The sequence below is a fragment of the Hemitrygon akajei genome, unplaced genomic scaffold, assembly GCF_048418815.1.
Source record: "Hemitrygon akajei unplaced genomic scaffold, sHemAka1.3 Scf000046, whole genome shotgun sequence".
Taxonomy (NCBI): Eukaryota; Metazoa; Chordata; class Chondrichthyes; order Myliobatiformes; family Dasyatidae; genus Hemitrygon; species Hemitrygon akajei.
This window is the reverse complement of record NW_027331932.1, coordinates 5,790,451-5,818,355: the sequence shown is the minus strand read 5'-3', so window position 1 is coordinate 5,818,355 and position 27,905 is coordinate 5,790,451. Positions and strand designations below refer to the sequence as shown.

At 49.1% G+C, this 27,905-nt stretch overlaps 1 protein-coding gene across 1 annotated transcript; it reads left to right on the top strand.

Moving 5' to 3' along the window:
• Window positions 1-1,849: 1,849 nt before the first annotated feature.
• Window positions 1,850-11,761, top strand: LOC140720739 (uncharacterized). The gene is made up of 7 exons (XM_073035568.1): window positions 1,850-1,959; window positions 2,539-2,668; window positions 3,632-3,703; window positions 4,741-4,860; window positions 6,749-6,865; window positions 8,025-8,240; window positions 11,745-11,761. The coding sequence occupies exons 1-7, from the start codon at window positions 1,897-1,899 to the stop codon at window positions 11,759-11,761; spliced, it is 735 nt and encodes a 244-aa protein (XP_072891669.1). The 5' UTR covers window positions 1,850-1,896.
• The last annotated feature ends 16,144 nt before the right edge of the window (window positions 11,762-27,905 follow it).

Genomic DNA, 27,905 nt, shown 5'->3' with positions numbered 1-27,905 from the left:
AACACAGGTTAGCCGAGCTAGGGCTTACTATCTGGAGAGAAGGAGGATGAGAGGAGACATGAAAGAGGTCTACAAGATATTAAGAGGAATAGACAGAGTGGACACCCAGCTCCTCTTCCCCAGGACACCACTGCACAATACAACAGGAAATGGCTTTAAGGTAAGGGGGGCAGAGTTCAAAGGAGAGATTAGCCGAATGACTGTTACTTAGAGAGTGGTTGGTGCGTGGAACGCACTGCCTGATTCAGTGTTGGAGGCACATACACTAGTGAAAATTAAGAAACTACTGGACAGGCATATGAGGGAATTTACGTTGGGGGTTTATATGGGTCGGCAAAAAAAAGTGGGCCGAAGGGCCAGAAATGTGCTGCATCGTTTTCTGTTATATGTTCCATACCGTCCCATCACACACTCCCGGGGTCAGACTCGTGGTCAACTCCTTGCACAACGTTGGAGTTACTGCTGCTCTTTTCCACCGGATATCGATTTCTCGCTTCTGAGCTTCTCTACGTCTCTGTGTGTACAGGCCGGTCGTGTGGTTTCACACCCCTTCCCCCCAGTGACTGGAAACTCAACACCTGTCCACAGCACTCTTTCCACTCCCCCACCCTCCTCTGTTCTATCTCTGTTCTCACGTACACTTATTATCTCTGAGACAGACACACTGTTGGAGACTGCAGGAACGCTGAAAAACTGGTGATTGGTGAGAGGGAGAGAGGGAGTGAAGAGGGAGATTCACTCTGTGTCTGACCCCGGGAGTGTGAAATTGGACGGTGTAGAGGCAACTTTACTCTGTTTTCTAGCGCAGTTAGTATGTTGTGGGACTGTGTTTTGGAATCTTGATTCTGTGTCTGATCCCGGGAAGGTGTTTTGGGAGAGTGTGTAGGAACTTCTCTGTATGTCTGACAACAGGATAATTTGATGGAGAGTGAATAAGGAGCTTCACTCTGTCTCTTCCCGCCGAACCCGGACGGTTCGGAGGGATCTTCATTTTACACCTGACGCCTAGAAAGTGTGATGCTCATATGTAAGACGATGCCCATTCTGTATCTGACTACCCGTGGATCTAATTGACGCGGAGGAGACAGCTTCACTGTTTATTGTTCCTATTTTTTAGAGCTGACGATGGGGCAAAGCAACATTGTTCTACCTCTGCTCCAAAGCCTCTTGAAATAAATTCAAATGAGGAATTGAGATGTGTGATATATTCACAGCAGAGTAACACTCCCTCCACTCTATCCCATTTCATTCTTCGGGGATCAGACACACTGACTAGCTCCCTCCACAACGTTCTATAACATTCTCCTGGGGTCAGACACAGAGTGAATCTCCCTCCACACCGTCACATCACACACTCCGGGGTCAGACACAGAGTGAATCTCCATCCACACCGTCCCATCACACACTCTACGGGTCAGACGCAGAATCAACGTCCTTCCAAACCGTCCCAACACACATTCCTGGAGTCAGACACATGGTGAGTCGCGCTCCACACCGTCCTATTTCACAACCCAGGTGGCAGAAACAGAGTGAATGGCTCTCCACACTCCACCACTCCCCCATCACACACTGCCGGGGTCAGACACGTGGTCAACTCCTTGCACAACGTTGGAGTTTCTGCTGCTCATTTCCACCGGATATCGATTTCACGCTTCTGAGCTTCTCTACGTCTCTGTGTGTACAGGCCAGTCGTGTGGTTTCACACCATTTCCGCCCACTGACTGGAAACTCACCACCCCTCCACAGCCCTCTTTCCACTCCCCCACCCTCCTCTGTTCCACTTCTGGTCTCTCAGACACACTTATAATCTCTGAGACAGACTCTGTGTTGGAGACTACAGGAACGCTGAAAAACTGGGAGTGAAGAGGGAGATTCGATCTGTTTCTGAATCCGTTAATGTGTTATAGGACTGTGAGGCGGCATATTAGCTCTGTTTGTGACCCTGGGACTGTGCAATGGGTCAGTATGGAAGTAGCTGCACTTATGTCTGATCCCGGGAGTACTTGTTCGGCACACAACCGCTACAGCACATCGCCTCCCGCACTTTCACCCCTTTATCCAATACCCTCACCCCCATTTCAAAAGCCCCCATTTCCTTTCACTTCGCCCCCTGCTTTCAGTGAAGGATGTGAGATAGAAATGCAGAGGAGAGAGAGGGAGTAGAGGAAAAAGCAGAGAGCTGGAGAGAGGGGCGAAATTGAATCTCTCCAACAATCCTCCCTTTCTATTTCTACCCCCTCTCTCCATTCCCTCCCAGTTTTTGCCCTCCCCTTCTTTCAGTGATACCCTTTTCTAACCCCTGTAATTCACGATTCTCTTTCCGCCAAACCGTAACCTTCCCCTCGCTCTCCCTCACTCTGTTTCTCTCCACTTGCACTACTCTTCTCCCCGCGCCACTCTAATCGCTACAGACTACCCCCTCTCACACCCTCAATCTCCCTCGTCCCCAGCGCTTCCTCTCTCTGCTGTCGGCTCCTCTCCTCTTCGGCTGCTCATCCGGTGTTTGCTGGTCTCGTTCTGATCCACTTGTCAACACAGGCTTCCTCTGACAACGGTTGCTTCCCCTCGCTGAGCTCAGAGACGCAGAGGGCCAGCGACAGGATGGCCAAGAGCGAGACCTACATGAAAAAGCAGTTCGTAAAACCGGACTCACTGTCTCCATCGGGAGGTGAGTGGGGCAGAGATGGAGTGAGGGGGTTTCAGTCTCTTTCTAACCCGTGGAGTTTGTAATGGCGGGTGTAGAGGGAGCTTCACTCTGTGTCTGACTCCGGTAGTGTGTGATGGGACGGAGTGGAGGGAGCGTCACTTCTTTTCTGATCACGGGACTGTATAATATAAACCATATAACAACCATATAACAATTACAGCACGTTAACAGGCCGTTTCGGCCCTTCCAGTCCGTGCCGAACGCTTACTCTCACCTAGTCCCACTGGCCCGCACTCAGCACATAAACCTCCATTTCTTTCATATCCATATGCCTATCCAATTTCACTTTCAATGACAATACCGAACCTGCCTCTACCACTTCTACTGGAAGCTCGTTCCATACAGCTACCACTCTCTGAGTAAAGAAATTCCCCTTCCTACTATTCTTAAACTTTTGCCCCCTAACTCTCAAATCATGTCCTCTTGTTCGAATCTCCCATGCTCTCAATGGAAAAACCCTATCCACATCAACTCGATCCCCCTCATAATTTTAAATACCTCTGCCAAGACCCCCACAAGCTTGTACGCTCCAAAGAGCAGTCTGTCCCCCATTATGGGACAGAGTGAAGGAAGATTTAACTCTGTGTCTGACCCCGGGAGTGGGTGATGGGACGGTGTGGAGAGAGATTCACTCTGTGTCTAACCCCGGGAGTGTGTGATGGGACGGTGTGGAGAGAGATTCACTCTGTGTCTAACTCCGGGAGTGTGTGATGGGACGGTGTGGAGAGAAATTCACTCTGTGTCTAACCCCGGGAGTGTGTGATGGGACGGTGTGGAGAGAGATTCACTCTGTGTCTAACCCCGGGAGTGGGTGATGGGACGGTGTGGAGAGAGATTCACTCTGTGTCTAACCCCGGGAGTGTGTGATGGGACGGTGTGGAGGGAGCCTCACCCTGTTTCTGACTCTCACTGTTCTGTCCCCAGCTAAACCTGATGTATCGTATGTGGAACTTCATTTTAAATCCCTCTCTGCTCCCCAGGTCCGGACGAATGGAGGTCAGTTTCTCTTTATTGGTTTGACTCTGATCAGATGATGTGCATCTTCCTGTCGAGAAATCTCATCCCAAGCGCACAGTTAACCCTGATTGTTCCCTATTAGTCAATAGGTCAGGAGCAATGCGAGCGAGACTGGATGAGAGACGGGCTCTATGGGTAGGTCGGTGAGGAAGGATCGCTCTGGGAAGGGTCGGAGTGGAGGCAGAGCAACAGGCGGGGTTGTACAGAGGGAGGACTGTGGAAAGGAATGAGAGACGGGCTCTATGGGAGGGTCGGTGAGGAAGGAGCGCTCTGGGATGGGTCGGGGTGGAGACAGAGCAACAGGCGGGGTTGTACAGAGGGAGGACTGTGGAAAGGAATGAGGAGTTTCTCTGGGTGGGGTCGGTGCAGAAAATCCCATGATTTTTTTTGTGTGGTGTGAGTACCGTGAGAGGGGGTTAAACTGGGGGCACTGAGGGGAGCTGTGTGATGGGGCGGGTGCGGGAGCAGGGAGTGCTGTGGCATGGCCGGTGAGCAGGAAACACCTTGGGAAGAGTGGCGAGGAGGGAGGAGAGTGGCAGGAGTCAGAGAGGAACGAGAACTTTATAAAATGTTTATAACACTGACACCGTTCCAAACCAACTCTCTCATCACTCTCTTTCCTCTCTCTCCCCTGCCTCCTTCTTTCTTCCCCTATCTCTCACACACTGATCCTCTCTGATCCTCTTCTTTTCCTCCACTATTTCCTTTCCCTACCGCACACTCTCACGCTTTCTCCCCATTCCCAACTCTTCTCTCTCTCTTTTCCACATCTCTCCCCTTCTACGACTCCTGCCCTCTGCGTTGACATTCCCCTCTATCTACTTACCTTTCCCCATTCTCCCCTTTCCCACACTCTCTGCTCCCTCTCTTTCACATTCCCCCGATTACCCCTCTCTCCTTCTCGCTTACTCCTCTCTCTCCTCTGCTGTCTCTTCTCTCTCTCCGCGACTCTTTCCCTCATTCTCTACCGTTGTCTCATTCTCTCCCTGACCGGCCTGTCCGACTCTCTCTCCCAGATGGTTTGATCTCCACCTACTCAGAGCTGAACTTTCGGAGAGACGATCCCCTCATCGATGAGGAAGACAATGCTCACATCACCTCGGGACCCGGAGGGATGCCAACTACTGCACAAACAGGTCAGAGTTCACAGTAGTGACGCCATTCTGAAAGCGTCCGGTGTCATTTGCCCAAGTGTTTCAAATTTTAATTCATCTGCGAGCTCGTTCCACCTCCTGTCTGTAATGTGTATAAATGATCGGGTTGAATTTGTAGATGGGTGTGTTTGTGAGTTGCACATGATGTAAAGATGGTTACTCTTGTGGATCATGTTGAAAACTGCCAAATTAAAAAGTTCAATGCGACAGTAGATCAGTCACAGATCTGGCTGGAGAATGTAAGAGTTTAGCCCGTCATGTATCCGATTTGTGGAAAAAGAACAAAAAGTGGGCAGACAATAATACAACAGTGAAAAAATAATAAACACTGAATCCAGACGGCCGATTCCCCGTGGATCCCCTGTATCATAATCATCCGGATAAGCCTCCCCTGAGGGACCCAGTCAAGCTCCCAAATGAAGTTGACGGAGACAACACCCAGAACTCCAACTTAATCAATCGCATAGGAGAGAGTAAAACACCTCAGGAATCAGTCAGACAGTTCTCAGCCTTTGCCGAGTCAAGGAATTTGGACTCTCAGCGGTTACGGCTGAAAGTAACTGAGGATGTCAGTGACTTGGATTAATTCTCATTAACCTGATGGACTGCACCCTCGGGTTCTGAAGGAAGTAGGCGGAGAGATTGCCGAGGCGTCAACAATGATCTTTCAGGAATCGATAGAGTTTTTGGATTTTCAGAAGGCCTTTGACAATGTACCGCACATGAGGTTGCTTAGGAAGAGCAGAGCCCGTAGAATTACAGAGAAGTTTCTAGCACGGGTGGAGCATTGGCTGATCGGCAGAAAAGAGAGTGTGGGAATGAAGGGATCCTATTTTGGCTGGCTACCGGTTACCAGTGGAGTTCCACAGGGGTCGGTGTTGGGACCGCTGAATTCTACAATGTCTGTCAAAGATTTGGACCATGTGAGTCATGGACTTGTGCAGAATTTGCCGATTATACAAAGAAAGGTGGAGGAGCGGGAAGTGTTGAGGAAACAGAGAGCTTACAGAGGGACGCAGATAGTTTAGGGGAATGGGCAAAGAAGTGGCAAATGAGACACAACGTTGGAAATTGTATGGACATGCACTTTGGAAGATGAAATAAACAAAAATACTATTATTTAGATGGTGAGAGAATTCAAAATGCAGAGTTGCAAAGGCATTTGGGAGTAGTTTTGCAAGAGACCCTAAAGGTTAACCCCTAAGTTCAGTTGGTGGTGAAGAAAGCGAATGAAATGTTGACATTCAGGTAGAGAATATAAGAACAAGGATGTGATGTTGAGGCACCAAAAGGCGCTCGTGAGACCACACTGAGAGTATTGTGTGCAGCTTTGGGCTTCTCATAAATATTGACATTGGAGAGGGTTCAGAGAAGATTCAGGAGAATGACTCCAGGAATGAGAGGGTCGCTGTATGAGGATCTTTCGGCAGCTCTTGGGCTGTATTCCCTGGAGTTCAGGGGAAAGAGGGGGCCTCTCATAGAAACTTACCGAATCTTCAAAGCCTGTACAGATTAGATATGGAAATGTTATTTCCAATGGTAAGCGATTCTAGGGCAAGTGACCACGACTTCCGGATTGAACGACGTCCTTTTAGAACTCAGATGCGGAGAAATTACTTTGTTCAGAGGTTGTTAAATCTGTGGAATATGTTGCCACGAGCGTCTGTGAAAGCAAAATTATTGGGTGCAGAGACAGATAGGCTCTTGATTAACCCGGGCATTAATGGGTATCTGCAGTAGGGAGGGGAGTGGGGATGACTGGAAGAATTCCTTTGGCCCATAATTGAATGGCGGGGCAGACTCGATGGTCCTAATCGCCTAATTCTGCTACTATATCTTATGGTCTTATGCTGGTGTGGTCTCTCCACAGCTGCGCAAGAACGGAAGTCGAAAGTGAAGATCGGGAATAGACCGCACCGTCTGATCTGCCTACTCTGCCTAGTTACGTCCGCCCTCATCGTGATTGTGGTCGGTCTCTCGATCCATAGTGAGTGGAACGGGCTCAGGGTGGAGTCAGACCGTAAATAAAGAGAGTGGAATGAATAGTTATTGTAAAACACCACAGTGACACCGACACGCCGCTTACCGTAATACCGATTAAAACCCATCACCACAACACGGACACACCCCTAACCGTGATAAAAACACGGCCTTTACCGTAACACAATCAGGACTCATCCTGACACCGACACGACATTCACCATAACATCAACAATGCTGTTACCGTAGCACGGTCACGACCTTCAACGGGACACAGATACACTCCTAACCGCGACACGGACACGACCACCGCCGTGACACACACGGGGCAGTCACACTGACCGCAACGTACCCCTCACTGTAACATCGTCATGCCCTTGATCGTGTCACTGGTAATCTGCTCAAGTGACACCGACACGCTCTTCACCGTGACACTGAGATACCGTACACCGTGGCAACTTCACGCTCCTCAACGTGATCCGCTACACACCGCATCGTGACAAACACTCAGAAGTCACTTTAACAACCCTTACCGAGACCGTATCACCCCTCAATATAACAGAGATGCACCACTCACTGAGGCAATTACCCACACATCATCCTGACACAGGCAAACCTACTAATTCACAATTACACCGACATTAGTACTCTCCGTGACACCAACACACACATCAGCGTGTCACTCACACACACACTGCAGCAATGACACGTCGCTCACCGTGACACAGACATACCCCTCTCTGTGAGATCAGCACACCCCACACCATGACACAGATACTCCAAACACCCTGACACCACAAGGCCCCTCAATGAGACATTTTCGTCCCCTTGACATCGCGATACACTTCATTGTACCCCGGTACACCTGTCTCCTGGGTACAGCCACACCTACCACCGTGACATCGATACATCCCTCACAGCAACTCGGACATGCCCCGCAAGATACTGACGCAGAACGCCATGGGAACAACAACAAAACCTTCACCGGGACATTGATAAACCCCACAGCGTGACATAGACACGCCCCCCAAGGTGGCCCCGACGCCTCTCACTGTGCCACCAACGCATCGTGGCACTGACACAACACTCTCTGTGACCCGTTCGGTAGCGTGACGCTGACTCACGTGTCACTGTAAACTCTAAACATCCTTCACCATCTCTCTCAGTATCACAGATTCCTCAGTCTCAGTTTACCTCCGACCGAAACTACCATGAGTTAAACTCAACCCTTCAATCCAAGCTCTCTGCGCTCAACTCTAACCTATCCGATCTTAAACGACTGCACAGCGATCTCCGTCACCAGTTCACTGAGATGGAAACGAAATACAGATCAGTCAACGAAACCAAAGCTCAAATCTGTGAATTGTTGACCAGCAGAGGAGGTGAGGCATCATCCCCTTCTTTCACCCGCTCCTCATCACAGGGCAGGCATGGAGAGAGGAAGCGTCACTCTGTGCTTGACATCGGGAGTGTGTGAAAAGAAGGTATGGAGGGTGATTCACTCTGTGTTTGACCCGGTGAGTCTGGGATGGGGCCGTGTGGGGGCAGCTTACTTCTGTGTCTGGTACTTTGCTGTGTGGTGCGCTGAGAAGATGTACAGGGGGAATCACTCTCCCTCTGAAATTTGTAATGTGCGCTGAGGGAGTTTATTTCTGTGTCTGACAATTGGAGTGTGTGATGGAGCCGTGGAGAAGAGATTCGCACTGTGTCTGACCAAGGCCGTGTGTGATTGGACTTTGTGGAGAGATCAAAATTCTGTTCTCTGACCCAGGGAGTGTGTGAGGGGTGGTGTAGAGGGAGCCTCACTCTGTCAGACCCCAGGAGTGTGTGCTGAGACGGTGTGGAATGAGAAACACCCAGAATCTGACCCCGTAAGAGTGTGACTGTACGGTGTGAGTGCACGAAAGGCAGTGAGCTTCAATTTACGTCTGACCCCGGGTGTCTGTGATGGGCCCGTGGAGAGAGAGATTCAATCTGCGTCAGACCGTGTGAGTGTGTGATCGGACGGTGTGCAAGGAGCTTAAATCTGTGTCTCACCCCGTGTGTATGTGATAGGACTCTGTGTTTGACATAGTGTGCCTCTGATGGGAAGCTATGGTGGGAAGAGGGGCTGAATGAGTGCATTTTGTTGGGGGGGGGGCGTCATGTGTGTTTTCCCCTGAATTCCCAACTCATGTCCTCTTGTTTGAATCTCTCCTACTCTCAATGGGATAAGCTTATACACGTCAACTCTATATATCCCCCTCATAATTTTAAATTCATTGTCAAGTCCGCCCTCAACCCTCTAGGTAGATAGATAGATACTTTATTCATCCCCATGGGGAAATTCAACATTTTTTTTCCAATGTCCCATACACTTGTTGTAGCAAAACTAATTACATACAATACTTAACTCAGTAAAAATATGATATGCATCTAAATCACTCTTCAAAAAGCATTAATAATACCTTTTAAAAAGTTCTTAAGTAGTTTACTTAAATACATTGAGTCCTAACCCCGGCACTTTAACATATCTTACACCTGGCGGATGAATTGTAAAGCCGAATAGCATTGGGGAGTATTGATCTCTTCATCCTGTCTGAGGAGCATTGCATCGATAGCAACCTGTCGCTGAAACTGCTTCTCTGTCTCTGAATGGTGCTATGTAGAGGATGTTCGGGTTTTCCATAATTGACCGTAGCCTACTCAGCGCCCTTCGCTCTGCTACCGATTTTATACTCTCCAGTACTTTGCCCACGACAGAGCCCGCCTTCCTTACCAGCTTATTAAGACGTGAGGCGTCCCTCTACTTAATGCTGCCTCCCCAACACGCCACCACAAAGAAGAGGGCGCTCTCCACAACTGACCTATAGAACATCTTCAGCATCTCACTAAAGACATTGAATGACGCCAACCTTCTAAGGAAGTACAGTCGACTCTGTGCCTTCCTGCCTGCACAAGGCATCTGTGTTGGCAGTCCAGTCTAGCTTCTCGTCTAACTGTACTCCCAGATACTTATAGGTCTTAACCTGCTCCACTCTATTCTCTACACTCTACACTCCAAAGAATAAAGACCTAACTTGTTTAACCTTTCTCTGTAACTTTGGTGCGGAAACCCAGGTAACATTCTAGTAAATGATCTGTACTGTCTCTATTTTGTTGACATCTTTTCGATAATTCGTTGGCCAGAACTGTACACAATTTCCTCACTGATCACGAACAGGTGTAATAGGGTAGTGTGGAGGGAGTTTCGCTCTGTGTTTGTCCGCAGGGCTGTATGATGGGAGAGTGCGCAGGGAGCTTCACTCCATGTTGGACCCAAGGAGTGTGTGATAGTGTGGTGGGGTGAAATTTTCAGTCTGAGGCTGACCCCGGTCGTGTGTGATGGGACAGTGTGGAAGGAGCATCACTCTGTGTCTGACACTGGAAGAGTATGATGAGACAGTGTGGAAGTAGCATCACTCTGAGTCTGACACTGGGAGAGTATGATGGGACAGTGTGGAAGGAACATCACTCTGTGTCTGACACTGGGAGAGTATGATGGGACAGTGTGGAACTAGCATCACTCTGAGTCTGACACTGGGAGAGTATGATGGGACAGTGTGGAAGGAACATCACTCTGTGTCTGACACTGGGAGAGTATGATGGGACAGTGTGGAAGTAGCATCACTCTGTGTCTGACACTGGGAAGTATGATGGGACAGTGTGGAAGTAGCATCACTCTGTGTCTGACACTGGGAGAGTATAATGGGATAGTGTGGAAGTAGCATCACTCTGAGTCTGACATTGGGAGAGTATGATGGGATGGTGTGCAAGTAGCATCACTCTGTGTCTGACACTGGGAGAGTATGATGGGACAGTGTGGAAGTAGCATCACTCTGAGTCTGACATTGGGAGAGTATGATGGGATGGTGTGGAAGTAGCATCACTCTGTGTCTGACACTGGGAGAGTATGATGGGACAGTGTGGAAGAAGCATCACTCTGTGTCTGACACTGGGAGAGTATGATGGGACAGTGTGGAAGTAGCATCACTCTGTGCCTGACACTGGGAGAGTATGATGGGACAGTGTGGAAGTAGCATCACTCTGAGTCTGACATTGGGGGAGTATGATGGGACAGTGTGGAAGTAGCATCACTCTGAGTCTGACACTGGGAGAGTATGATGGGACAGTGTGGAAGGAGCATCACTCTGTGTCTGACACTGGGAGAGTATGATGGGACAGAGTGGAAGTAGCATCACTCTGAGTCTGACACTGGGAGAGTATGATGGGACGGTGTGGAAGTAGCATCACTCTGTGCCTGACACTGGGAAGTATGATGGGACGGTGTGGAAGAAGCATCACTCTGTGTCTGACACTGGGAGAGTATGATGGGACGGTGTGGAAGTAGCATCACTCTGAGTCTGACACTGGGAGAGTATGATGGGACGGTGTGGAAATAGCATCACTCTGTGCCTGACACTGGGAAGTATGATGGGACAGAGTGGAAGAAGCATCACTCTGTGTCTGACACTGGGAGAGTATGATGGGACAGAGTGGAAGTAGCATCACTCTGAGTCTGACACTGGGAGAGTATGATGGGACAGAGTGGAAGTAGCATCACTCTGAGTCTGACACTGGGAGAGTATGATGGGACCGTGTGGAGGGAGATTCACTCTGTGTCTGACACTGGGAGAGTGTGATGGGACAGTGTGGAAGGAACATCACTCTGTGTCTGACACTGGGAAGTATGATGGGACAGTGTGGAAGTAGCATCACTCTGTGTCTGACACTGGGAGAGTATGATGGGATCGTGGGACAAGAGCTTCATTCTTCGACTGTCCTCGAGAATGTGTGACACGACATTGCAGATGGAACCCGAATTTGTGTCTGCCCAGTTAGGATGTTTGTGATTTAATGGCCTGCAGGGACCTTCACTCTATAACTGACTCCGGGTGCCTGTGATGGGACGGTGCCGAGGTAGTTTCATTGCGTGTCTGAGCTTGAGGGTGTGTGATGGGACGATGTGGAGGGAAAATCACTTTGTGTCTGATCCCGGGTGTGTGCGATGAAAGAGTGTGGTGGAACTCCACTCTGTGCCCGATCCTCTGAATCTGTGATGGGACGTTGTGGACGGAACTTCATTCTGTGTCTCTCCCCGGGTGTTTGCGATTGGACAGTGTGGTACGTGATTCACTCTGCCTTGACCCCGGGAGTGTGTGATGGATGGTTTGCGGGAAGTTCACTGCGCCTGATCCTTGTTAATGTACGATAGGACAGTGTGGTACGCGATTCAGTCTGTGTTTTGACCCCGGGAGTGTGTGATGGATGGTTTGGGGGAACATCCCTGTGCCTGATCCTTGTTAATGTGCGATTGGGCGGTGTGTGGGGAGATTCACACTGTTCTTGACCTCAGCTGTACGTGATGAGAAAGCATGGAGTGAAATTCACTCTGTGTGGCACACCGGGTGTGTGTGATGGGAGAATGGAGATTCACTCTGAAGGGAGGGAGGGAGTGAAGGGAGTCTCATTGTTCCTTGTTCCTGTTTTCCAGAGCAAACGTGTTCCAAGGACTGGGTCGCAAATAAAGACCGGTGTTATTTCGTATCCACGTTTGAAACATCTTTCCGCAAAGCGATTCACGAATGTTCAAACCGTAATTCATGGCTGCTGGAAATCAAATCAAGGGATGAGGAGGTATGTATCACAGCACGAAAAGATCCCACAGTAACACAGGAATTATCACACACCCGCGGGTTCAGACACAGAATGATAACTCACAATACACTTCTGTCTCACAATCCCCGGGTCAGACACAGAGTGAAGCTCCCTCCCCACCATCTCGTCACACACTCTAGGGGGAAGACAGAGTGAATATCTCTCCACATCGTCACATCACGCACTACCTGGGGGCGGCAAAGTGACGCTCCATCCACACGGTCCAATGAAACATTCCGGGGCCAGACACAAAGTGAAGCTTCCTCCACACCTCCTCATCATACATTCCCGGGGTTATACATAGAGTGAAGCTCCCTCTGTACTATCCCATCACACACTACCGGGGTCAGACACAGAGTGAATCTCCCTCCACCTCTTCCCAAAACATATTCCCGGGCTCAGTCAAAGTGAGAACCTCCATCCATTCCGTCCCTGCACACTCTTCCGTAAATAGTTTTCGATTCTCAGCATTAATCAAAGGATTTTAATTTTACAGAGTTTTGTTTCCCGCTCTCTTGTCCCCCAAAACCAAGTTTACTGGATTGGTCAGTGCACGACCGGGTGAGATTTGGACTGATCTGTGGGCTCGGAGATGGGGATTGACACTGTCCTGAGGGGAAACAATGAGATTAGTTTACGAACTGAAATAGGTTTGTGGGAAGAAAGCGGGGTGATGGGATTTTTTGTCGGGACAGGATGATACAAGGGGAGTATGTTTAGGGAGCGGGATGTGTCTGGTGCGGGACAGGGCAGTAAAATATTTTGACGATTGTCAGTGGGCTCTGGGGTTTATTTTGGTGACTGACGAAGGGCTGTGGGGATGGGAGATGCAGTGGAATTATTTTGGTGACTGACACAACTGTGTGGAGAAGGAGGCAGAGTCGGATTAGTTTGACGACAGGTCTTGCTCTGTGAGAGAGAGTAGTGCAGCAGGATCAGTTTGAGGTCTGACACTGATCTGAGGGGAGAGTGTGGGGCAAGTCGATTAGTTTCAAGACTGATACAGGGATGCGGGCACAGAGCCGGTCAGTGGGTGCAGATTGCGACTGACGTAGGGCTGAGGGAATGGTGAGGGGCAATGAGATTAACCTGGAGACGGACATTAACTGTCGGGAGAGGAAGGGTCGTGGGATGGATTTGGGGACCGACACAGGGCTGCATGAAGACAGTGTGCCTTTGTGACTAATTTCGGTACGGCGGAAGTCTAAGGGAGGAGGATGGGAGAGTGTGATTTGTTTGGGGACTGAAATAGATCTGAGAGGAGAAAGAGGGGGTGTTCGATTCGCATTGGGACTGCCACAGGACTGTGGGGACCGCGGGACGACGGGCCGGAGGCTGTGGGGGAAGTGGTGTAGTTGGATAATATGGTGACTGACACAAGCAGTGGGGATACATTGGGACACTGGAATTATTTTGGGAACGACACAGGACTGTGGCGATTGCCTAGTTTAATGGGACTAGTTTGGCGACGGTTTCGCTTTGCGCGCCGGGTCTGTTTTGCCTCTGTTCAAAGTTATTTTTTAACCATTTATTAATAGGAATTTTGACTTTGGACGGCTGTACAAGATTTCCTCTGGAAGCTCCTCCTGCAGTGTATGTCAATCGAATAAATGGCGTAGCAACTGCCTTCATGATAATCACCATTTCATCTGCGAGAAGTCCGCACCTTCCCGCCCAGATATTCCTGGAAAGATCCAGATTCTCTGTCAACAGCCCGGAGAGCCGACTTGAATCAAATGATTACCCCGTCTTTCCCTTCCTTATCTCTCCTCCACTCTCACTCACCTCATCCTCTCAAAATCCCGCCTGCAGTCTCTGACCCTACCTGCTGATCTAATCTCCTCTTTACGCAACCCCATTCTCCCCGCCACACATGGACAAGCCCCTCTCCCCATCTATGACCTTCTTTCTCGCCACCCCTCCCCCATCCCGCTCTTCCTCACCCTATTTCCTCGACCTTTCTCCGCCTGCTGTTTCTCCGCTCTCTCATCCAACCTCTTTTCTCTATCTCTCTCGATTCTCCCTCTCTACCACACTCTCTCCCTCCCCTCTCCGTTTCCTCTAACACCTCCGCCTCACGGATTCATCCCTCCTTCTCCTTTCCACCCACTCTCACCTCAATCCTGTCCCGTCTGGTTCTCGATACCCCTACTCTGGGTAAAGGTCTGTGCGCATTCCCACTGTCTGTGCCCCTCTTGAGCTTATGCAACGCTGTAAGGTTACAGCTACGGTCCAGGGAATAAAGACCCCTTCCTCTCTCCATCTCTGTTACTCGAGTCCCAGCAATATTCCTGAAAATCTCCCTGTTCATTCTTTCTGGCTCAATAGCATTTTACACAGAGCAGGGCGACCAAAACTGTGCGGGCTCACCGACATCCTGTACAACTGCAGCATGACCTCCCGACACCTGTACTCAGTGTCCTGACCAGTGAAGACCAGCGGGCCAAGTGTTCTGTCCACTCAGACCGGATGTTTTGCAAAGGAATCGATATTTGATTTATTATCTGACAGTTACACAGCTTGGATTTTTTTGCAGCATCAGTATGGCGCAAAGATGTAAAATTAATGTAGATTACAAATTTTAATAAATACCACAAAAATGTAGAGTTATTTCTCGTGCGTTCAGAGATGCGATTGCGCAGTGGAAGAAGATGTCCCTTTGCATCTCTCTGTTTTTGATTTTCTCCCCGTTTAGAAAATAGTCCGCACATTCGTTTCTGCAACCAATGTGCACGACCATGCATTTTCCAACATTGTATTCCATTTGCCAATGAACATTCTACTAATCTGTCTAAGTTCTTCTGCATTCTGCCTTTTTCCTGAACGCTACCTGCCCCACAGAGAATCTTAGTAACATCAGCAGAATTGGCAGCAATGCCATCTATCCATCATCTAAATAATTTCTATACAGCATAAAAAAACGACCCTTCAGAACATCACCAGTCGCTGTCAGCCAAACAGAAATGGATCCTTTTTATTCCAACTCACTGCCTCCTACCAGACAACCATAACCCTAACCATGTTAGCAGCTTTCCAATAATACCATAGGCTCTCAGCTTGGTAAACAGCCTCATGGGTGGCACCTTGTGAAAGGCTTTGTCCAAATGTACAACATCCCTCGTATCCATGTTATCCATCCGAAGGGAAACGTTCCCTGTGGATGTTGTTTGCACCTTCTTCATGTTGGCGTGAGGGTGTTTGGCCCACTGTAGATCCTCCGAGACGCTGACAGCCAGGAACCCGGGAACTTCAGTTAAAGCCAAACGACACCGGAGCAGAATTAGGCCATCGAGAATGCTCTGCCGTTTACCCATCCCCGATCCATTTCCCTCTCAGCCCCGATCGTCCGTCTGCTCTGCCGTTTCCCCATCCCTGATCCATTTCCCTCTCAGCCCCGATCGCCCGTCTGTTCTGCCGTTTCCCCATCCCTGATCCATTTCCCTCTCAGCCCCGATCGCCTGTCTGTTCTGCCGTGTCCCCATCCCTGATCCATATCCCTCTCAGCCCCGATCGCTCGTCTGCTCCTTGTCTCCCTTCATGCATTGTCTAATCAAGAATCTATCAACCTCCGCCTGAAACTCATCCAAATGGCTGGGCCTCCCCGGCTGCCTGCGGCATTGAATCCCGCAAATTCACCACGTTCTGGCGAAGGGAATTCCCGCACATCGCCTTTCCACTTTCGGACTACTTTCGGAGTCCTTTGTTCTCAGCGCGTGCCTTTTGACATGGACTCTCCTGCCATAGGAAACATCCTCTCCACATCCACTCTCCCGTGGCCTTTCAATGTTCAATCGATTTCGAGTGGCTCACCCCTCAGTCTTCAGCATGACAGTGATCCCAGAGCCATCACACACTCCTCATATAATAACCTTCCAATCCCGGAATCATTCTCCCGAAGCTCCTTTGAACCCTCCCAATGTAAGCAAATCCCCAGTTAGATAAGGGATCCAATCCGACTCACAATATTCCAAATGTGGCCTCACCTGTGACTTAGGAAGCCTTAGAATGACAACATATAAGCGGATAACCATATAACAATTACAGCACAGAAACAAGCCATCTCGGCCCTTCTAGTCCGTACCGAACGCTTACTCTCACCTAGTCTCACCTACCTACACTCAGCCCAGAACCCTCCATTCCTTTCCTGTCCATCTACCTATCCATCTTAATAACATCTAAATAACAAAATCGAACCTGCCTCTACCACTTCAAATGGAAACTCTTTCCACACAGCTACCACTGAGTAAAGAAGTTCCCCTTCGTGATACCCCTAAACAGTTGCCCTTTAACTCTCAACTCATGTCCTCTTGTTTGAATCTCCCCTACTCTCAATGGAAACAGCTTATCCACGTCAACTCTGTCCACCACATAATTTTAAATGCCTCTATCAAATCCCCCTCAAACTTCTACGCTAAAAAAAAGGAAAACAGACCTAACTTGTTCAACCTTTCTCTGTTAACTTAGGTGCTGAAACCGAGATAATATTCCAGTAAATCTAGTCCACACACTTTCTCTATTTTGCTGCTATCTTTCCTATAATTCGGTGACCAGAACTATCAATTGTACTCCAATTTTAGCTTCACCAATGCCTTATACAATTTTAACATTACATCCCAACTCCGATACTCAATGCTCTGATTTATAAAGGGCAGCATACCAACAGCATTCTTCACCACCCTATCCACATGAGATTCCACCTTCAGGGAACTATGCACCATTATTCCTAGATCACCCTGTTCTACTGCATTCTTCAACGCCCTACTATTTACCATGTATGTCTTATTTTGATTATTACTAACAAAATGTAACACCTCACACTCATCAGCATTAAACTCCATCTGCCATCTTTCTGCCCACACTACCAACTCGCCTAAATCTCTCTGCAGGCTTTGAAAACCTACTTCATTATCCACAGCGCCAACTATCTTAGTATCATTTGCATACTTACTAATCCAATTTACCACCCCATCATCCAGATCATTAATGTATATGACAAACGACATTGGACCGAGTACAGATCCCTGAGGCACATCAATCTGCATGTGAAACAGTTATGAAAACTACACGAGCTCTGCCGAATCCCTCTGTACCGCAGATTTATTTTGAAATTTTTCTGTCAATCAAGAAAAGAATTTACGTTTTTTTTTGAAATTGCAAAACCATGCAATTCCCAACACTGTATTCTAACTGCCACGTCTATTCTCATTCTCCTAGTGTGTCTGAGCCCTTTACCAGCCCCTTTTTTTTCACACAACCTGTTGCTCGATAACGTCGCTACAGACTGTGGTTTCCGGATGAGGGAGCCTATCATCCTGTTGTAGAGGGTCGGGCACCAGCCCGGGATTGGGAATCGTTGATTAAAAGTGGGAGCACGTGCGTGCTGAATCATCCACATCCTGTCACGCGCACTCATATTTTCCGGGACAGGATTCCAGACAACTGGGATTGTGGAGTACTGGGTATTGTTGAGAGAAGAGAGTGCGGGGGGTGGGGGTGGGGGGTAGGGTTAGATCTCATTTTGACTTGGGTAGTTTTTGATGCTATTGTGCTGGTTTGGCGGGGGATAGCTACAGAGGAACTAAACAATGTCTGAACAGTGAGTGCGTGAAGAAATGGGGAAGTGAATTCACTCTGTGTCTGTAACAGAGAGAGTGTGATGGGACAGTGCCGAGGAAGCTTCACGTGTCTGAGCCCGAGAGTGTGTGATGGGACCGTGTGGAGGGAGCTTCACTCTGTGTCTGAACCCGGGTGTGTGTGGTGGGACGGTGTGGACGGAGCTTCACTCTGTGTCTGACCCGGGCAGTGTGTGATGGGAAGGTGTGGAGGGAGCTTCACTCTGTGTCTGACCCGGGCAGTGTGTGATGGGAAGGTGTGGAGGGAGATTCACTCTGTGTCTGACCCCGGGAGTGTGTGATCGGACAGTGTGAAGGGAGCTTCACTCTGTGTCTGACATTGGGAGTTTGTGATCGGACAGTGTGAAGGGAGCTTAACTCTGTGTCTGACATTGGGAGTTTGTGATGCGATAGTGTGGAGTGAGTTCCACTCTGTGATATATGGAATATGTGATGGGATGGGATGGAGGGGAGGGGAAGGCTCGCTTCGTGTGTGTCTGATGGAATCATAGATTCTTATAATATTGGCGCTGAGACAGCCTGCAAACAGAGATCAGGAGCGGGACAACTATATGCTTTAAAAAGCAGCGCCTCGCGTTTTTCGCCCAACAACCAATCGGTGAAGTGGATTTATTATCACGGGCAAAAAAAAAGACAGGGTTTATTGTAGGTGGGTTTGTTTTCAGTGTGTTTACTATTTCCTTCTGTACAATTAAACCGTTAGAACAGTAGACATGCCTGACAGGAGATTTAAATGCTCCTCTTGCAGGACGGGGTACGCCAGAGAGACCTCCAGTGTCTCTGACAACTTCACCCGTGAGAAGTGCATTCAGCTTCAACTTCTAACACTCGGGGTTAAGGAGTTGGAACTGGAACTGGATGGGCTCATGATCATTTGGGAAACTGAGCGGGTGATAAGGAGGAAGTTAGACCCAAGGTTCAAAGGAAACTGTGTGACAGTGAGGAAGATGAAAAGGGTTAAGCAGCCATGTCCAGTTTACACGCCCTCCTGTGGCCAAAAAGCTCAATAACTGGTATACCACTTTGCATACTTCTGGGTGGGGGATAGCGTTGCAAATGACCGGGTAGATGCAAGTCTGACAAATGACGTCTCTGTGGTTGGTTCTGTAGTTCAGAAAGGAAGGGGGCGAATGAGATAAGATCAGCAGCTGTGATAGGGGATTCATTTTATGGGACGGAAAAGATGTTCTGTGGGTTCATTTGGCTGCCACTGCAATTCGCAGAAGACCAGAACAGAGTTTGCCATCTGCCGAGCGAACGCTTGGGGGCAGCACATACTCTTGCCTGGAGGCCACGCCACACTGCACCACGCTGCTCATCTCCTTCATTTTCTCTGCCACGAGCAACTCTCACAGTTTACAAATGAACTGAACTGGAACGAATATCTCAGCTGGGAGTTTTCATTGAGGAGGGGGAATGAAACGGTTTAAACTAGAGATGCAGAGGGATGAAAAGCAGAATGCCAAAACTGAGAGTAGAGTGTCCTTTGGGACAGATGTTGTTACGATCTCCGGCAATGTCAGGAAGCAAAAGGTTGAGACTGTTGTGTCTCATATTATAAGCTGCGACGTTTCCATGAAGGTCGTATTGTACGAAATACGAAGTACGAAATTAAGGGGCAAAAGTTTAGGGTTAACACGAGGGGGAAATTCTTTACACATAGTGGTAGCTGTGTGGAACCAGCTTCCAGTAGAAGTGGTTGAGGCAGTTCGACATTGTTATTAAAAAGAATGGATAGGTATATGGACAGGAAAGGAATGGAGGGTTATGGGCTGAGTGCAGGTTGGTGGGACTAGGTGAGAGTAAGCGTTCGGCACGGACTAGAAGGGCCAAGATGGCCTGTTTCCATGCTGTAATCGTGATATGGTTATATGGAAATGCAGATGCGCTGGGGCAGGGGGTGAACGACCTGAATTGTGATATTGTAGACACTAAAGAGACGAGGTTGTAGGACGGGAAGGAGCGTTACCTCAGCATTCCGGCTTTCGGTTGCATTAGTCGTGATGAAGCGGAAAGAATTCAAGGGCGATGGGCGGCTTTACTGGCCACATTGGATTCATTGACAAACACAGGGAGAGAGTAGTTCCAGAGGCTCTTTGCAAGGGACCTGGGTGTGCGAGGAATGCGGGGAGATCAAGTCAAGTCAAGGCAAGTTACTTCTATTGTCATTTCGACTTTAACTGCTGGTACAGTACATAGCATCAATGAGCATAAATGAGACAACGTTTTTCAGCACCATGGTGTTACATGATACATTACAGAAACTAGACTGAACTACTTAAAAAAACAACACAGAGAAAAAACAAAACAACACAACAACTACACGAGACTACAGCCCTACCCAGGACTGCATGAAGTGCACAAAAGAATGCAGGTATTACAATGAATAATAAACAGGACAATAGGGCAAGGTGTCAGGCCAGGTACTGGGTATGGAGGAGTCTGATAGCCTGGGGGAAGAAACTGTTACGTAGTCTGGTCGTGAGAGCCCGAATGCTTTGGCGCCTTTTCCCAGACTTTGACGTGTCCCAGATGGACGTTGTGTAGGCAGAAGTGATTTACATTAATTGATATATCAGAGCTTTGCGGGCCGATTGGTCCGTTCTGTTAGGTGATTCACGTTCTCTGTTCCGCAGGGAGAGTAAAGAGTGATTTGAACCCATCACGGGGTGGGGTAGATCAAGGACATGGACGATAGATTGTGAAACACAGGGAACGACCACTTCACAGACAGCATAGGCAGTGAACGAGCCACACGGCCCTCACCGTGACACCGACATCTCTTGCGTTGACAAGAGTGCGCCCCACATCGACGCCCAGCAGCGTGACACCGACACAGTTCCTCACCGTCTCTATAATCCACTCCAGATCCCCTCCGAGTTCCCGTCAAAAAGACGCTTTCCTGCACATTCCCTCCTCTACACCACTCCCGTTTCTGTCACTCCCTTCTCTTGCAATCTGCCCCGTCTCTGTGATCTATTCCCTCCCCAGCACAGATCCCCATCTCCGTCATAACAACTCCCGGACGACCCTCCCGTCGCCGTCACCCACAGCATTCCCTACAGGCCTCTACATCTCAGTCGCTTCCCCCCACTGTCCAGTCTCTCTCTTGGTGTTCACAGGTAATTGCGGGGAGAATGGGATCGGGTTTACGCCAGCCCCCTTTCAGAGGTTATCCGATCTTTCGCCCCTGGGCCACTGCAGAGCTCTGATTGGACAGCCAGGTCGCGTGGATCCACACCACTTGCTCCAGTGGCTGCAATCGCACCGGCCTTTCCCTGGACACGACTCTCCGCCCCTTCCTTCCTCTTCCCTCAGCCCGCCACCCCGTCACAAATTTAAACACTGAAGTGCTGGGTCTGTGATTCTTAAGTGGGTGAGCGAGCAACTGGAGGTCAATGTACAAATAGAGATCAGTAATGAATAGGGAGATTTCCTACGAGAACAGTATGAATAAGGAGGTGGATCTGTAACGTGAGGTCAAGTATTTAGATATTAAATTAAAGTCCATGACGACCATCCGTCCAGGTGAGGCCAGGAGTCGCAAGACTATGCAGTTTAGCACGTGGCCAGATAGTTGGTTTGTGTGGGAGGGCTGCAGAATTCGGGATCATTGCGCGATTCGCAAGGAAGGTGGGATCGGTACAGAAGAGAAGCTTTGCACCTAAAATGGTGGCGAACTGATATCCGAGCGAGTAGATTGGCCAGGGCTGTACATGAGGGTTTTGGGGAGAGATGTTAAACTGGAGTTACATGGGGGTTGGATTCAGAGTCCCAGAGCAGACAGCAGAGTCGATGTGGGGACAGATGTTGCAAAGACCTCAGACAAGGGCCGGAATCAAAAGCTTGAACGTGATGCGACTGACGTCAGAGAAATGCGTAGATTCCAAGACTGGAAGTTTTCAGTAAAGGCACAACAATTCCTCTCTGAGGGTCACAAAGCTGCTCATAATATTCCGAATTAGGCCTCACCTGTGTCTTTCAAAGTCGTAATATTCTAACGAGATTGGACAGGCTCGATGCAGGAAGATTGTATCCGATGTTGGGGAAGTCCAGAACGAGTTGTCACAGTTTAAGGATAAAGCGGAAGTCTTTTTGGAACGAGAGCAGGAACAACTTCTTCACACAGAGAGTGGTGAATCTGTGGAATTCTCTGCCACAGGAAACAGTTGAGGCCGGTTCATTGGCTATATTTAAGAGGAAGTTCTATATGGCCTTTGTGGCTAAAGGGATCAGGGGGTATGGAGAGAAAGAAGGTGCAGGGATCTGAGTTCGATGATCAGCCATTAACACACTGAATGGCGGTGCAGGATCGAAGGGCCGAACGGCCTACTCCTGCACCTATTTTCCATGTTTCTATGTTTCTAAAATTAATTCCTGGCAATTATATTCCTGCCCTCTGGAAATGAATGCTAACATTCGATATGCCTTCCTCACCAACGACTCCCACTGTAGGTCATCCACCAGGGAACCGGACACGAAGATGCCCCATTCCCTTGGCGCCGCAGCGGGAGATTTTTCTCCCCATTTAGAAAATCGTCTATACTTTAATTTATTCTCCCAAAGTACATGAACATACACTTCCCCACACTGTTCTCTATCCGTCCATTTCCGAGTCAGAAAATAATTGTCCTGCTGAGACTAAAGGTGAAAGTGACAGCTAACCCCTCACCGGGTAGTGAGAGTGCCGAAACCTGGAAGCCTGTAGCTGTTTATTCGGGAATATGACACATTTGTGTCTGCCTGAATGTGTTGGGCTCAGTGTAGATCCTCAGGGATGCTGACCCCCAGATTCCCAGGAGCTTCAAATCAGAGGATAGCGGCAAAATGCAGCCATTTCACCCGTCGGGTCTGCTCCAGCATATGATCTTGGCTGATCCACTTCGGTCTGAGTCCCAATCAAACTCTGACTTAAATATGCCAGTATCCTCTGTTCCACGGCCGCCTGAGAGAGAGAGAGAGAGAGAGAGAGAGAGAGAGAGAGAGAGAGAGAGAGAGAGAGAGAGAGAGAGAGAGAGAGAGAGAGAGAGAGAGAGAGAGAGAGAGAGAGAGTTAGAGTGATAGGGAGATATTGCCATGGAATAAAGAAGGAGGTCGAGTGTGCGCCACTGGACGAGGAAGGGGAGGAAACCCTGTGGATGGAAAGAGTTTCAAGGGGAGGTGTTTACTTCACTCGGAGGAGCGGGGTTGTGGGGTCACTCATTTCGGTGTGTGTTCGGACTTTGACCTGGAGTCGTGGCCTCTCACGGACAGAAGGCCTGGACCCCGGCGATGAGCAGGAACAGACCAACTCCCGAGCCAGTAACCAACGGTGGATGCATACCTCCCGGAAAGTACAGGCTGTGTATGAGAGACACAAATCCCTCCGATATTCCCTCCTGCCCTCAATATCTCCTCCTATTATCTTCCTTTACATATCCTTCGTCTATATTCCTGTCCTCCATCCCTCCCCACGCATCTCTTTTCACTTTCTGTAGCGCTCCCTCTCTCCCTCCCTCTCCTCCACTCTGCCTCCTGGCATTCCGGCTCTCTATCCCCCTCTCTTTCTCCCGTTCACCGCCTCTTTACTCTCTCTTTCCCAATCTCTCGCCGAAACTCCTCACCCTCTATTCTCTACATCCCTCCTCCCTACTCTTGTTTTCCCATTTCCGTCACCCTTACCTTCCATCTCTCTCCACACACTCCCCCTTCTCTCACCGCTCTACACTCTGTACACTGCCGCTCACCTCTCTCTCCGCTAACACCTAACCTTCCCCTCTGTCCCCTCCCCTCTCTTTCTCCCCACTCCCAATGTTCTCCCAACACCCACCACTCTAATCTCTCTGCCAGCCTGCACTTCCTCCCCCTGCTCTCGGTTCCTCTCTTTATCAGCTGTCCACCTGGTGTCTGCTGGTGTCGGTTTGACCGCCTTCTCATCACGGATTTCCTCCGACAACGGTCGTTTTCAGCTCAGAGACGCAGAGAGTCCTGAACAAGATGGACGAGGGAAAGACCTACGCGAATGTGAAGTTCGGAGAAACGGGACCGCAGTCTCCTTCCAACGGTGAGTGGTTCAGAAAAACGGGGGGAGAGAGCGCCATTATGTGTTTGATCCCGGGTGTGTGTGATAGGACGGGTAGAGGTAACCTCACTGACTCTCACTGTTCTGTCCCCCAGCCGAATCTAATGTATCGTACGTGGAACTTAATCTCAGGACCCTCTCTGTTCCCCGGGACCCGTCAGGTGGAGGTCAGTTTCATCTCTGTCAGTTTGACTGTATTTAGCTGATGTGTTCATTCCTGTCGGGACATCTCAATGTAAACGCACAATTCACCCTAACGATTAGTCAGAGGGAACCCACGAACCCATCGCGTTCACTGTTCTGTCCCCAGCTGAACGGATGGGAGAGGCGATGAGTGGGAACTCTGTTGGAGGGTTGGTGAGGAGCCTGCACTCGGGGCAGGGGAGTGGAGACAGCGTCGGGGAGGGGCGGTATAGAGGGAGAGATATGAAATAGGATGAAGACAGAATGCTGTGGGAGGGGTCAGTGAAGAGAGAATGTCATCGGCAAGGCGGTGTGGAGGTTGTACCGTGGGAGGGGTGTTGAGCACGGGGTGTTGAGAAAGGAACGCTGATGGGCAGAGGGTAGGAAATACCGAGGGAGGACTGATCAGGATAGAGGACAGTAGGAGGGGCTCTGTATAAAATTTTAACCTCACTCTACTCTTTCTTACCCCATTCTCTATTCCCTCTATCCATCTCCACCTCTTCCCCTCCACCTCCCTCTTTCTCCTACTACCTCAACGACACTCTGCCTCTTTCGTCCTTTCCCTTTTCCTCTCTCTCTTTCATCCTCTCTCCCACTTTCTCTCACTCCTTCTCTCCCTCTTTTCCCCTTCTGTCTGTAATTTCAGCTTACTCCCTCTTGCCGCCATCTCTTAACTCCTTTTCCCTCTCTTTCCCTCATCTCCCTCTTTCTCCCCTCTCTTACCTTCATTCACTCTCAATGCCTCACTGCCCACACTCTCTACCCTCTACCCACTATCACACCACCCCTCTTCCTCTTCCTGTGCCATCTTACCCATTCTGTCCGCACACCCTTTGCTTCCTCTTACCCTCTCTCTCTCTCAATATTCCTCTTCTCTCGATGCGCCCCAAATTTCCACTCATCCCCCACTCCACACACTCTCAGACGGGAAGTAGGGTGGGGAGGATGTAGCGAAATTTAGTGAAATGGGCTTCGGGTATTTGTCTCATTGGGTTCTCATCCAAAGAAAGTGCAACCGGCACAGAAGAGACTGTTTCAATTCAATGTGAGTTGCATTCCAATCCAACCATGCATGAATACCCATCAATACAGTCAAACGAGTCTGCGTTACTCCAGGACCCAGATACAAAACACAAAACCAACGGCACAAAACAGACAAAGATAACAAGCAGATGCAGGATATCAGTAAAATACATTCATGCAATATGTATGTATTTCGTATGTTATTTCATATGTATCCCAGACTGAGGGGAGAGTTGATACAGGTCTCTATCATGATGAGAGACAGAGATAGACCAGGCAACCGGTGCATCCGCTCCACCCAGCACCCCCCCCCCCCAAGAAAAAAGAGAAACGTATAATACCACGGAGTGGAAGGGGTGAGGGAGTATCTTTTCAGGAGAGGTGAGGGGCAATTTTTTGTTTACACAGAGAGCGTGGGCGACTGGAACATGCTGCTAGGGGTGGTGGTGGAGGCAAATCGATACAGTCGGTTAGTCGGCTCTTTGTCATGCACGTTTATGTGCGGGGGTTGGAGAGAAATGAACATTATGTCTGTAAAAACGATTTAGGTATGAAGGATAATTGGTATAGCAAAGTTTTTTGCCCGAATGGTCTGTTCTGTGTTTTCCGCTCACTGCTCTGCATGAGGAAACGAGAGTGAGCTAAACGCAGAGGGTGGGAAGAGCAGCGGAGGGGAAGATCAGGGAATATGACAATGGATTGACAAAAGCAAGAAACGATTTTTCCACAGACGGTATGGGCAGTGAACGATCCGCAAGGAGAGGCCGATCAGACCCAAGCATATGGCTAATCTGCGTCTTAACAGCGACCCTCGTTATCACGGGTATCTGTTGGAGGATTCACGGTGAGTTTAACACCGGTTGGAACGACCAAACCGCATAGTATAAAAATGGCCACTGTTAGAGCGACACATTCCCAAAATTACCCCGAAACACCCTTTAAGGTGATATCAACACACTCGTCACTGTGGTACAGACGGTCCCCCTTACCATTACAACGACACAACACTCTCCGTCACACCGACAGAACGTTCATCAAGACATCCCTGAAGATGATAACAGCAAATCCCTCAACCTGATACCGACACACACCCTACTGTAATAACGATTAACTATAACACCCACACGCCCCTCGCCGTGGCACCGACACGTGCCGCACTGTGACGTGGGCACATTCCTCATTGTGACACAGTCACGTTCCTCATTTTGTATCCGGCTCGTACCGCATCGTGACACCAACACTCACTGACATAAGAATCGCCGTCAAAACTATGCATCCCCCAATGGCAGAGCCCGCAACCGTTCACGATATAAATTAACGATCTGGAAGCGGGGATCAAGTGTCGTGTACCTGAGTTTACTGAAGATACTAAATTGAGAGGAAAAGGGAACTGTGCATAAGATACGCAGAGTCTGCAGAGAGACATAGATGGGTTAAGTGAGTGTGGAAGGGACTGGCAGATGGAATGCTACTTTGGTAAATGTGAGGCTACTGACAGGAAAACGGGCAGAGATGATTATTATTTAAATAGTGAAATATTGCAGCATGCTGCTGTGCAGAGGGACTTTGGAGTGTTTGTGCATGAATCGCAAAAGGTTGCTTTGCAGGTGCAACAAGCTCTCAAGAAGCCAAATGGGATGTTGACCTTCATTGCGAGAGGGATTGAACTTAAGAGCAGAGAGGGTCTGCTGCGACGGTACAGGGTACTGGCGAGGCCTCACCTAGAATATTGCGTGCAGCTCTGGTCTCCTGACTCGAGGAAGGATGTACTGGATTGGGAGGCGGTGCCGAGGAGGTTCAGCAGGTTGATACCAGAGATGAGAGTGTTAGACAATGAGGGGGAGATGGGGACTGCACTCGCCGGAATTCAGAATGAATAGAGGCACAGAAGCAGGAAAGTTGTTCCGACTGGTAGGTGAGACTACAACTAAGGGACATAACCACAAGATTCTGGATTAACATAGAACATAGAACAATACAACACATCGCAGGCCCTTCGGCCCACAATGTTGTGCTGACCTTAAACCTAGCCTCCCATATAACCCACCCCAAACTTAAATTCCCCCATGCACCTGTCCAGTAGTCTCTTACATTTCACTAGTGTATCTGCCTCCACCACTGACTCAGGCAGTGCATTCCACTCACCAACCACTCTCTGAGTGAAAAACCTTCCTCTAATATCCCCCTTGAACTTCCCTCCCCTTACCTTAAAGCCATGTCCTCTTGTACTGAGCAGTGGGGCTCTGGGGAGGAGGCGCTGGCCGTTCACTCTATCTACTCCACTTAATAGCCTTATCATGTTTCCTCTCATCCTCCTTCTCTCCACAGAGTAAAACACAAGCTCTCTTAATCTCTGAATATAATGCATACTCTCTAAACCAGGCAACATCCTGTTAAATCCCTTCTGTACCCTTTCCAGTGCTTCCACATCCTTCCTACAGTGAGGATATCAGAACTAGACACAGTAC